The 13,890-nt window shown below is 36.7% G+C and overlaps 1 protein-coding gene across 2 annotated transcripts in view; it reads left to right on the forward strand.

Moving 5' to 3' along the window:
* Positions 1-5,654, forward strand: part of pdgfc (platelet derived growth factor c) — a 53,270-nt gene extending 47,616 nt beyond the window's left edge. For both annotated transcript variants that reach the window (XM_016461188.1, XM_016461187.1), the window contains 3 exons: positions 1,947-2,154; positions 2,240-2,460; positions 3,933-5,654. In XM_016461188.1, coding sequence (XP_016316674.1) covers positions 1,947-2,154; positions 2,240-2,460; positions 3,933-4,046 — 543 coding nt within the window. In that variant the 3' untranslated portion in view covers positions 4,047-5,654. The remainder of the gene's footprint in view (positions 1-1,946; positions 2,155-2,239; positions 2,461-3,932) is intronic.
* Positions 5,655-13,890: the final 8,236 nt, after the last annotated feature.

The raw sequence follows: 13,890 nt of genomic DNA on the forward strand, positions 1-13,890 counted from the left end.
TAAATGTGTATATATATTATTTATATTAGATTTTTTTTATTATGGTTTATATCTATGATCTGTTCATTAGATTATATGTTGCCTGCATTTTTTTTTTAAATAAATGAATGTCTGACTGTGAATATTGCATTTCTATAATGACATCAGTTACTGAGTGCACCCTTCGATGCATTTTAAAATCACTTTATACCTGCATAGTAGAGATCTAAAATATAGGATAAGTATTCAATTGTCATTTGTTTATTTTAATATGTTGAATTTAAATACATGATTCCATGTTTTATGTCTGACATTCTCCTGAATTTCTTTTGTCGTGTGAGCGAAGTTGCACAAGCGCTGTTATATCCGCTTCGGTTGGGATGCTTGGCTGTGGCTTTATAGTCCAGGGCTCAGAGGATCTTTAATTGACAGATTGAAAGAGTGCCTCACATTCACAAGCTGTTAATGGTTTCCATTCCCCACTGCTGACCAGTGCCAAAAACTGGAAGCCAGCTTTGTGTATTGAAGGATAGCTGAATGTACAGGTTTTTAGGAGGTAATTGTAACTACTCTTGAGAGCTTACAACAAAAAAAAGATTAAAAACATTTTGATGTGTGCAGCTGATTTACATCTCTGGTGAATTATGATGAAAGATATATTAAAGTACACAACACTATAATTTTATGTCACGTCAGGCATGAGTGAAAGTTATGGTGACTTGCTGTTCAGTGAGTCAGGTGATAATTCACTAAAGCGTTCATTAGAATGATTCAAACGGGTCACTTGGGAGTTTTTGAGTCCTTTTGAACAATTGAAATGACAATGAAATAAGTGGCTTATAAGAGTCATGCATTTGTAAATCTGACTTCGCTGGTCATAGTCATTCAAAGGCAGTGGAACACTTGTTGTCTTTTATTTATTTTGAGATTGACCTGGTCCTTTCACTCATCACATTCATTTTTAAATATATTGTATATATAAGTATTATTTGGTCTTCATCCAATAAAATATTTTAGTGACATAAAAGTAAGAAATGTTTTTATTGCTTAATGTCCACATACAGTATTCTTGTACTGACAGACAGGTTGGCACTGTGTTATTTCCAGTGCTTGACTCAGATGCCCTCAATCAGTCTGTCTTGGTGACCTCATTTACCGCTTTGTTCACGGTAACAATGCTTTTTTTATCATTAGAAATCACAGGCCTTCCATTGACACCTTGTCCTTTACACAATAGTAACCATGCCAACTCCCTCCTCACTTGTTACCCGGTTTTAGAGTGCGGCATTGGACGTGTCATTCATAGGGGGATTATGTTAGTATGCCTGAATTAAGCAGCTGGAAAAAGGACATGTTGACAGATCCCACAGCACCTGAGGCAGTGGAGCAGAGTTGAACGGACTACAGAAATGTGGCTTCCGGCAGGTTGCCCAATACCATAGGTATCAGTGTTGCTGCTCTGGCATACATTTTTAATTGTGTGTTCGAGTTCAAACAAGGTAAAACTGCTTGGGGACTGGTTAATTGATTCTGTGGATAAGCCAATGTCAAACATTAACCTGTCAAGCAAAATTATAACCTTATTAACTGGTAATTTAGTAATACAAAAGCTCTTTTGTTGTTCTCTGATGCTTTGTTGGGGAAAAATTGTTCCTAAAAGGCTCATTTCACATCTAGCATTTTCTGCATTTTAAATACTTATAATACATTAATATATTATTTCAGTTACTTCTTAATTATGCCCAATCAGTCTTAAATGATATTAAGATCTGCTTAAATGATATTTACCTTTTAATTTCACATAATTAGCCACAATTTGTGAAGAAAGCAAAGCATTAAACAATGACTACGTTAAAATATATCAGGCTTCTGCAGAATACTTTATAATCACCTTTTAAAATTGAAATGGCCCGGAGTGGCTGCAGTACCACTGATTTCTTGTTTGTTTGTTTTATTTGTGTGTTCAGAGGCAGTCGGAGCCTGAGGCCCCTGCAGTGATGCCTGCATGGATGCAGAGTGTGGATGTTCTGAGTGAAGCTGTAGCTGGATTCAGCACGATGGAGGAAGTAATGAAATACCTTGAGCCGGAACGCTGGCAGGTGGACATGGAGGACCTCTACATGCCTACCTGGCAGGTGGTGGGCAAATCATTCATCCACCAAAAGAAATCCAGAGGTGAAGATCCTGTATTTAAAAATACTTAGTCAATACTGGAACTACATCTTTTTTTTAAACCAGCTGTCTATTTTTGTTTGAATAGGAGTAGTGGACCTGAACCTGCTTCGTGAGGAGGTACGGCTTTACAGTTGCACTCCACGGAACTTTTCCGTCTCATTGCGTGAGGAGCTGAAAAGGACGGACGCCATCTTCTGGCCCAGCTGCCTGCTGGTGAAGCGCTGTGGAGGGAACTGCGCATGCTGCTCTCACAACTGCTATGATTGCCAGTGCTCGCCCACCAAAGTGGCCAAAAAATACCATGAGGTATATAGCAAAGAACAGAAGGCCTTCTGTTATACTCTATATTTCATATATTGGGTTTCTTTCACTAATAACTGTGTGCAAGTGTTCATACATGCATCAGTGTGGCATTATTAATATGTGCCATTTATTAAAGGGGTCATATGATGTGATTTCAAGTTTTCCTTTCTCTTTGGAGTGTTACAAGCTGTTCATGAATAGATAAGATCCCTAAAGTTGCAAAGACTAAAGTCTCAAACCCAAAGAGATATTCTTTATAAAAGTTAAGAGTCAACCACGCCCTCCTAAAATGCCTCGTTTAAACACGCCCCCAACATGTCTGTCACGATGTGGGAAGATTTGCATAACACCGCCCAAATGTTCAAGCAAAGAAAGAAGGCATAACTTTATTGTTGCTGCCACCGCCGCCACCATGTTGTGAAGACGCTGTGTATTTCGTTGCGAAAGCGACTACTTTGTTTGGTCTTCCAAAAGAGGACACGACTAGAAATCAGTGGTTAAGTTGTATTTACAACACTGTTCCAGAACAGTTCAACCCAAATATTCAGATGTGTGCAGCGCATTTTATGGAGGACTGTTTCCTGATCCTGGTAGAGTAGACTACAATGCCAGCTGTTCTGACTCACAGACTGCAAGTACGTTTTCATATTTAAAGGATTTGCCACTGATGATTCAAACGCGAGTTTTTAGCAGTGTAGAGTAGCGCTTGTTGTTTGTTGTTTCTCCGATCACAAATGCAGACATGGTTTTATGTTTATGCGGCGCGATGCAAAGCGTAAAAAGACAGTATAAGTCATTTATAATCCGTAATTATGTCCCCACTGGATGCTACAAATGCCTCGCTTATAATGGGTTTTAATGTTTTTGTCTCGTCGTACCGGGACACGGCATCACAGTATGGTAAGGGGCGTAACATTTCCGTCACACGCTTGAGGTATTCGGCCATTGCACATGACGTCACTGATGACGTGCGAAATGCAGCTGGAGGGCAGGAAGTGATTTTTCTTCGTAGGAATCACTAGCAGAAACTAAAATGCCTGTGTTTTGCGTTGTTTATGGATGCTCAAATTGGCCAAACCGAGAAACCACAAGGAGTTTTTATCGTGTACAAAAATGTGTTGTTCATAAGGGGGGAAAAGTCAAGAAATTGACTGAAAAACGCAGGAAATCACAGTATGGTAAGGGGCGTAACATTTCCGTCACACGCTTGAGGTATTCGGCCAATCACAACGCACTGGATAATGTTCTTTTTAGCAACATCATATGACCCCTTTAATGTTTTAGTATGCTTGTTTTGAGTTGGTTCTAAAATTTATCCTGAGTGCAAATTTAATGTTCAATCATGATTTCATGTGTACACATGGTTAGTGAATGAGACCCATTGGGTGTACATGAAGTGATGATGTGTTTAAGTGCTTAAATCATTTCTGTTTATGTTTCTCTGCCTGTCTCTATATTTGTCTCTTCTTGTGCAGGTTCTGATGCTGAAACACAGGGCAGGGGGTCGGGGGCTGCAAAAGACTCTAACGGATGTCTCCCTGGAGCACCATGAGGAGTGTAGCTGTGTGTGTAAAAATGACTCCGACTAAAGCAGTCCCAGGGAGAGAGCAACACTGGCCCCCAACAGACTCGACCAGGGAAATAGTTCTTGCTTGATGCATAAATGAGCAAAAGAGTTTTTACCCTGACTTTGCAAACTAATGAAACCCAGCGCTGGCTATCTTTTTATTTTGACTTATCTAAGCCTGCGGTTCCATTCGTTTTTGGGCTCTCAAATCCATAGAGAATTGACCCATGCAGAAGTTTCCATTGGCCCTATGATAGCATGGAATGTCAGGAGGAAAATTGGACACGGTCTTGCTTCTCTGTGTGTATGTGGAGGTTTTGTACATTCATGGATCTTTTTCTGTGTGTGAGTGAATGTATAGAGCTGTTCAGGAACTTAGGTATTCCAGGATAACTACAGAGCCTGAAGTGAGTTTGCTATTACTTGTGGAACAAGTGGATTTGACGTGTTCTTTTATATAATTTTTCTCTTTGCTTTTTTTTCACAACTTAAAAATATCTAAGGACCTTGACTATGCATCAGCTTTCAGCAATCCAAGGACAATTTTGAGGTGGCATGGACTTTCTCCTCAATAACATCCCAAAGAAATTAATTACACTGTGTCATAAACCAGCAATCAGTCACCTACTCATTACTGAATCAGCACTCATCACTGAAATCAGACATTTTTTATGAATAATTCAGAAAGAATATTTTAGGAAAGATAAGGATGTCCCTCTTTTTTTTTTTTAAACCAGAGCTGAGTGATCATGCATCTTCTGCTCTTTTGCTGTGTACTATAGACTCTTATGAGAATGGCTCAAGAGAGAACACTAAAATACAATAGTGAATCTTGTGTAAATATATTTCAAATTGTGATTTGTTGACTTTTCCTTTGTCATGACAGTTTTTGGTACCAAATTGTGGGCTTGTAAGAATCGTTTTTCCCCTTTCATAATCACTGTAGTATTTTCAGTATTAGTCCCTCTTTTTTTAGAGACATTTATACTTTTGTGTTGTTTGAATAGTTGTTTTAATTGCGTAATAAGATTGTTATTTTGACTGGAGACAAAATGAAAACTGTTAGATGTTCATGTAAATAGACATTTTAGAAGTTAAAGGGACATAGAACTGCCAGTACCATATTCCTCTACCATTAAACGATTAACTAAATTGTTGTGGTTTTTCCAAATGGCGCTTAAAGCATTGGTTTGCTCAGGTAATCTGCAGTTGTCACAAAATTGCAAAGTATTGCCAGGGAACCCTATAACCATGAACTATTTACTGCGATCTCACTTCAGTCTTTGAGAGCGTAATTAGATGTTAATGATGTATCTCTGCATTAAGACAGGCATCTTTCTCATAAACTTTTCAAGAGTAAAATCATGTGACTGCCAGTGTTACTCTCAGCATTCCTTGAATAATGGACACATTTAATTTCCTTTTCACTTGTTTTAGGCAAAAGAGTTTATCTTGTCTGCATGCAGTAGATGACATGCGAACATTAAAACTATAACAAAACATGACATTGGTGGAAAATGAAGACAATGTGATTTGCTCAAATTCAGTTTTGATTGACTGGAAAAGGGAGCCTAGTAAACAAGACATGCAGCATTATTTGCATCTTTTTTTAATCCGCCTTAGATGACCTTTTCCGCTGTCATTTTGTCAGGCTATTATTCTTTGATGTAATATTTTTGTGTCTTGTTTTTCATGCTTTGATCACAGATTCCTCACACTTAGCAAACCAATTTAACAAGCCACCTACTTTAAACAGGCTTTGATATCGTCTTTAAAAGACGAAAGGTTCATTTTTGTGCAACTTGACAGAGGGAATGAGAATTTGGATTTTGTTGATGTGTCATGTGAAAGTGAGAGAAGTGCCTTGATGTTGTTAAACAGCTCACAGAAATGTAAAGCACGAAGTTTCTCTTTATGAGTCTCATTTATGGTTCAGAGAGAAATTTGAAAATGTGTGCGTCATTTCGGATCGTCATCAGATTCCTATGTAACAGAATCTTAAAGGTGATGCATGCATTTTTTTCTGGGTTAACATACTTCTATTCTTAATTTGGAGAGAAAGCCTTCATAAGTTGATCTGTCTCTGTTATGCCATCAAAACTCTTATTCACGGTATGAAATGAGTTTTGGGCAGGGCTTTCTGATTGTTTGACCAATGGCAGATGGGAAAGTGTTTCAAGAACATTGAAAACAACCAGTTCGGTTATGCTAATGGTGCAGCAATCATACACTTAATGTTAATACGCTGTCTAAGGTCATTTTATGATCATCAAGTATAGAGTGTAAGTAGTTCAGCATAATAACATGAAGACTCTTAATATGCATTAGCACGTGTCCGTTTGCATTCTAAAGAGACTAGGGCATTTCACTGTCACCGTTAATAGTAAAAAATTATGGATCCAAATTTATGAGATTGTCTGGGAACAAAGCATTTATGTATTTAACCAGATGTGCGTATATTAGCGTTGGACTATGGGCTTGGTCTTATTTAGATAATTACAGGGTAGTTGCTCTGTGGTTTTCCAGGAACTGGCTGTGGTTCCTGAGGAAAGTAATGACCTGACATCTGAGTGGCATTAATCAGTGATGAGGACAGTTCACTTTTCCACTGCTTGTGTCATTATGTGATGCAGTCACGTTTTGGATAAACAAAAATCTTAAACTATACTGTTCAAATCCTTCAGAAATCATTCTAATATGCTAATTTGGTGCTCAAGAAACATTTATCAATGTTGAAAACGGTGCTGCTTAATATTTTTGTTCAAGTTTTTTTTTTGGTATAAAAATAAAAAACAGTATTTATTTGAAAAAATTAGTTTGTAACATTATTCGTCTTTACTGTCACGTTTGATCAATTTCATGCATCTTTTCTGAATATACATTTTTTTTTTATGAAAAAAATCTTACTGACCCCGAACCTTTTTTTTTTTTTTTTACATCTTGACTAAAAAAAGGTAACTATATTATTTATATTACATAAATTTCAATGGTCTTACTAAGAAAAAGGCATAAATGGCACAGTCTTCTATAATGCCTGATCTTGTCTGTTGTATACACATCTGGGAAGCTGTTCACTCAATTCCAGATTTATGCAAACATTCAAGTAACAGCATGCCCACTGAAAAACATTTGTTCCACAAGTCCATGCTGTAACTGCAATAAAAGTATCAGCTAAATGTGGTTTGATTCCCTTTAGCCCTGAATATGCATAACTCTTAAAGGCAGAGACTGTAATCTCTTTCTAGAACATCCAGTACTTGTACCACACAAAACGGTCATATTGTCTCACATTGGGGGTGTGTGTGTGTGTGTGTGCATGCATGCGTGCGTGCGTGTGTGTGTTAGGGTTGATGATAAGCTTATTCCAAAGAGGCAGGGAAAAGGCCATTTATCTTGGAAAACCTTAATCTGCCATGTCCAATTAGAACAGATAGAGGGCAAAGTGTAGACTGTACTGTATTTTCTTCTAGACTTTGAATAATGCATGTACTTCATAGGCACATATATGCATTCAGGGTCCTGAAAGGTTAATACGACTGATGCCGTTTTCATAATCTAACTAAGCTAATATAAGTGAGCCATGACATTCTAAAGTGTTGCCGTAGACAAGATGGCAGAGAGGTCAAGGTCACACACTATAATCCACCATGCATCGCACATGCTTGAAAATCACATTTTCCTCAGGTGGTGGATAAGGGATTGTTTAAATCTCCAGAAGCTGATGTGACGCAACAAATTCAAATTTGTAAGTGTAGTTCCAGTCCTGTTATATTAATTATCATTTAACTAGATTTGTAGTTCCAGCTGCTTAAAAAAAATGTTGAAATTAAATCAATAAAGCAGTTTTTTTAGAAATACCTTGGTGTTAAAATATTCTATAATCTTAGGTTTGGTAGATATCAAATGTCTCTTCAGAGCCACGTTGTCATTATAATGACGCTCAGCACATCTTGTTTTGTTTTGGCTGTTAATAAGACATTGCTTTTCCAGTTTAATTGTCGTTACATGGTTAAATAGATACTAGAAAAATATATATCAATCGTTCTTTAGTATACAAATAACACCATCGTTCAAAAATTTGGGGTAAGAAATTCATGCTTTTATTCAGCAAGGATGCATTAAATTGATCAAAATTGACAGTAAACACATTTATAATGTTATAAAAGATTTCCATTTCAAATAAATGTTCATTTGAACTGATAATAAATGTTTCTTGAGCAGCAAAGCAGCATATTAGAGTGATTTATGAATGTTCATGTGACACTTAAGACTGGAGTAATGTAATGGCTGCTGAAAATTCAACACTGCCGTCTATACATTGCATATTAAAATGTTACAATAGAAAACGGTTGTTTTAAATTGTTATATTTCAATAATCAATCACAATTTCATATGTAAATATTATAATGACACCATCAGTACCTGCTACATTTTCAATGGCAGATCATTCTGTCATTATTCGCAGGCTGAAATAATCTACATGGAAACTAAATGGAACTTTACATGTATTTTAAAACTGTTTTGGGCTGGATTACAGTAATAGCACAAGCTCAATGTTTAATGCTTAAGAGTTCTGAACAAAGCCCTAATCAGAATGTTTGAGGAATATCAATGTCATTCAAGCACCGTAAAGATCCCAGAGCAATTGTTAAAAGCTGTAGATCAATCAAGTGAGCTTGGGGTGATTATAGCCTGGGGTTTATGGATCTGGGATGTTAATTAGAAGGTCTTAAGTCTGATGAAAAACAAAAAAGAGCTTTGCTTCAGAATCTAGGCATATAGTGATCAATAAAACCAGGAAAAAACCTAATTTGCTATTGCTTTAACTTAACAGAACTGTTCAGTGTTTTCCATGAGAGTTACATACTACAACATAGTCACAGTGGTACTATGAAAGTCTTAATTGCTGTTGCCACTACTGTGACTTACATCAATATGCATATGATACATTCAAATTTAATTAATCTACCATATGTGATGCAACTTAATGCCAAAAAAGCATCATTTATAGGTGTTCAGTGCATGTTTGCTTTCTTCATATGTGACCGTGCTGTTTCTGCACAGAGTTTCAGCATTGCTTTGCAATGTGCTGATGCAGGTTCAATCTCATGCACACATTCTCATAATAAACACCGAACTGTGTAGTCTGTGAAGGGCTGAGCAGGACCCACAGGGAATATCAACAGCCAAGTTGTGAACATTCAGCACATAATGTCCTTCAATTGAGGGGGTCATTCTCAGGAAAAACACTGCCACTTGTGCCCTATTTGTACCCCCTGACTTAATACTGCTCCATATGTTTTGAAAAATAAATAAATAAATGAATTTATATAGTTAAATATGTTTTCACTATGAAATGTTCTTATTGTATGCTGCGAAATTCTCTCTTGAACAGTGGTTTGTCAGAACAGTGATGATGTGACATCAAGTCTTTTCAATCGCATTGTTCAAAAGTATATATCAGTCCTTCTTCATGGTTACACTTATATTGGCCCATCAAATAAAAATTTGTAACTCTGTTTTTACAGTTTTGTGCAGATTTTTTTTTTCTTAGCACAAAATACAAAAATGGTTACTGAATAATGTGGTATGATGTGCATGTAACATTCTACCCAGAAATATTTTGAGTTGGGGGTATGTTAATGAAAAGGTTATTCATTATTCATTTATTACAAGGCATACCTAAAAGTGATGATACTGGAATTTACTCTATCCCCAGTCAAATTATAAGCAGTCATTTTTCGAATTTAATTATTCTGAATTATTCATGCACAAATTATTCTTAATATGCACAAGTGTTTTGCCAAAAATTCTTATTTATCTTTAAAAATATCATAGCGCTCTGCTTATCAGTAGAAACACCGCCCCTCTTATGTCTGGCAAGGTAATGCATTGAAAAACACTGGATGTGAAGGTGCCTGGTGCCTGATCTCACACATTCACACATTCTCTTCTCCATATGGCCCTCAGGCTCAGAGAGGTCAGCCTCACTCAATCCCCAAGATTCATGGGTAATCAGTCTAGAGGAAGTCCTGTTGAGCTGAGCCTACTGGACGCTTACAACCCTCTGACACTGACAGATGCTGTTTCACACTTACTCACAATATTCATAGTGCTGACCGGAAAGTACATACGCTGCTTACCCTGCTGCTCTTTAATAAAAGTAACTTTCAGAAATAAAGCGAAGGACTTTAAAAGTTGAAGGAATTTTAAAGTTAGGGAACTTGGTAAATCTCGAAGAGTTTTGTCTTGAGGCTTGATTTAAATTTGAAGTCAGTAATCCTGACAGTTATTGAGACTCCGCAAACCCCTACAGCTAAATATGCTTTCCTTAACTTTCCTATTCATTCTTTACCTGTGATATATATCCTGTTTGATCTATGCCCCCAGTCTAATATTTTCTATGAGTATTCATGGTCTAAAATCTACACATAAACAAATGTTATGCTTTTTTTATCTAACACTCTGAATAAGTAGCCTTCAAATAATATCACAAAAACACACACATAAATGAAAAGAGACCCTATGTGAACGTGTTAGACTAAGATGAATGAGATCTAATCATATGTATTATTCTTTCCAAAGAGGAACCTCCACTCAACCACAACTTGCTCAATGGTATTTTCACTCCAGGCCATCATTTAGCTGGGATTGCCTCTGTCGCTTGTCCCACTGACAAGACTGGTAAGGATTTTATATTTACATGTGGTTCTAACTGTGATGTGAAATTATGAGTAGGTCAAAACTGTCTCCACCAAACAAAGTATATAAACATTACTGGCCAGTCAAAAATTATTTATTAGTACAATCCATGGCTTTCAATGCCAACAAATACTGTATATTATTATTATTATTATTATTATTTAAATAACTAAATAAATGTAATAATACTGAAAAGTATTTGATGAAAAAAAATTCACACAGATATTGTTAGAATTATTATTATTATTATACTGAATGAGAAAATTGTGTTGAAAATATTTTCATACAGAAATTAGTCAATTTTACAATTACAAAGAAATGGCAAGTAACATTTAAACATGAAAATTATAAGTAGTGTTTCTCATTTAAAAGTACAAAAACTGAAAATGTTTTTTTTCTTGATTGATAGATAGATAGATGATAGATAGATAGATAGATAGATAGATAGAGAGAGAGAGAGAGAGAGAGAGAGAGAGAGAGAGAGAGAGAGACAGACAGACAGACAGACAGATAGATAGATAGATAGACAGATAGATAGATAGGGATACTTAAGTGTGAGCACTTATTGTTGACATTATGATGATAATCATATTTTGAGCTATTCCAGCTGCATACAAAAACTCCTCCACAAGACATTTTATTGAGAGCTATTTATTGACCATGGACTGTGCTGTGAAGCAGGTCTTTGTAACAACTGAGAAACAGACAGTACAGTATAGCTAAAGAATTCATGAGAAGATGGAGCTGAAGGGGTATGTCCCTGGAAAATGTTCACTTTAAGAAAACAAAAACCTTCATTATTGAGTTCAACTGCACACTTTTGGACATCGCTGTCAAATGAGTCAGTTTTGCAATTACTCATACTTGTAAGAACAATGTTTTCTTCAGACCACCCAAATCCACAGAGGTCATTTTAGAAGCAGCCCAAATGATGAGAACATAGTCCCAGCAGCCCTTCAGTTCTCCTTCCTCTGAAAACTAATCAGAGAACACCTGAGAGAGAAACAACGCTAGACAGCAAGTGACCTTGGATCTTAACATTCTGCAGTCTGACCCGAGCCGTCTTGCTTTCATGTTTTAAACTGCCCGGTACCCAGCATTACAAACAGACCATCTCTTTGTTAGTCATACAGACCTAATGGCGCTGGAGAATGGTGCAGGCTTCCTCCATTTTCCCCTCATTCCTCTTTGACCTTACTGAAAAGAGGGTCACAAACCACATGTAAAGACTTCCATATTACAAGTCAGCAGTCCACAAAATGTGCATTCACATCTAAACATCACTTTCCAGGCCCTCTAATCCACATCAGTGATGTGGTTGTTCAGAGAAGCGAGAAAAAAGGGGAAGAGAGGAGAAGAAAAAACAACAGCTGGGGTCAGTTTACTCTTTAATGGTTGAAGGTTTACAAATTTAGGAAACCACTGATGCCTAACACAGTGGAAGGATCTCATTTTGAAAAGGAGTAGCTTCCGCCCTTCTCCAAGCCAGCTCCTGGAAAGTTTTAACTAGACGTCCCTCTTCATTAGGAGACTTCCCTATGAATACACCATGTGCATTCAGCACCCATTGCCCCAGCTGGAGACTAATGTGAGGTAAATGTCTGTTTGTCTTGGCATGGGGACGACGCAGCACATGGCATACATAGGGTGTTAGGCTGCTTTTATAACTCCCTTTGCTCTTTGTAAACTGCCGAAAAGGAAGGAAGGCTCTTAGTAAATCCCTTCAATCCTCCAGTGTTAAATAGCACTATCAAAAAAGTGTTTATCCTTTCATTTAAAATGGTATGTGAATATGACAGCCAAATTATTGTAATTAGTTTGGGATACAAGGGATGTGTTATGGCAGGATCAATCAACACTTAATGCGTCTAATAAAGGATCCTCAGGTCATGGTCAGGCTCTGACAGAATCTGCTGGCACATTTTCTGCACTGATTTTTGGTTATATATAGCTGAGGTTAGCTACTGTACTCTGTGATAATTAAAAGCATCATTCAGTAGTATCTTACAAAAATATTTAATAAGCAAATAGAGTGAGGTGCATGTGTAGAACAGCAGTTCTGGCAATCATACATTGCTTGTTTTCTGAAAAAAAAAGACTTCTGTCAATTTTGGGGTTATACAACATATTATGTAAACTATATAAATTAAAATTGTGTGTTGTAGACAATTATGTAACTTACATGAATTCAAGGGCATTTAGGAGACACAAGAAAGTAGCATAAAAGTAAAATACTCTCTTCTCTTTATTTAATATATAATGTTCAAAGTAGGCAAACTTTTCAAACATATGTTACAGTCTATTTATTTGCATACTTCATTCTATTACACATGCTTAATTCTGATTCTGTCAATCGAGCCATTCAGTGCTCTGATATTTCCTAATATTGCTCGTCAACACTGAGACCATTCGTATATGGAGCATAAAAGCCGGATGTATCGAATATGATACTCAAAAAAATATTTAATTTCATATTTTTGTCTTAACATTCAATAAACTGTTCCATTTTTTTTTTAAATAGATTTTTCAAACTATTGTTTCATATGTCAGACTTTACAAGATTGATATTAGGCCTACTGTAATACTGTTGCAGTGTCCATCTTGTTGCTACACCAACTGTTTTGTACATTGTAATGGACTATTTTGTCTTAGCGGAAGCTTTATGATATAAACAAGTAAGATCAGAAAATAATTTCTACCTAAATCAATATTTCATGTCCACATATTTATTTATTTGTTGAGTAGCAGTGTAATAAATGGGATAATATACAATAAGCCAGTTAATATGTAAAATTAAACCCCTACAGTACTGAGCGATTTTATGCATACTTATTAAATCTTTATTTTACCAGGTTATTCATGAGCAAAATGGCTGCATTAGCCATTCATTGTGATCTGAGTCATGGTTTTAGGTCAATGTACACCCAAAGCCCTCTCCCATCCCCTCTCTCCCTCTTTCTCAGTGGGAGTCTGAACAGGGTGGAACTTGCTTGACTTCACTCGGATGGCCTCTGTCCAAGGCAAACGGTCTAGATTCTCCAAGGCAGGGTGCTGCTCTGGGATGCCATTGACCTAAATCACTGGTCCGCTCCATGGTAAGAGGTTACAAAACCTCACAATGCCTCTTTGAATTAGTTTGAACACTAGCGGATTCTTTAGCTGAT

This window comes from Sinocyclocheilus anshuiensis, unplaced genomic scaffold, assembly GCF_001515605.1.
Source record: "Sinocyclocheilus anshuiensis isolate Anshui unplaced genomic scaffold, SAMN03320099.WGS_v1.1 scaffold124, whole genome shotgun sequence".
NCBI lineage: Eukaryota > Metazoa > Chordata > Actinopteri > Cypriniformes > Cyprinidae > Sinocyclocheilus > Sinocyclocheilus anshuiensis.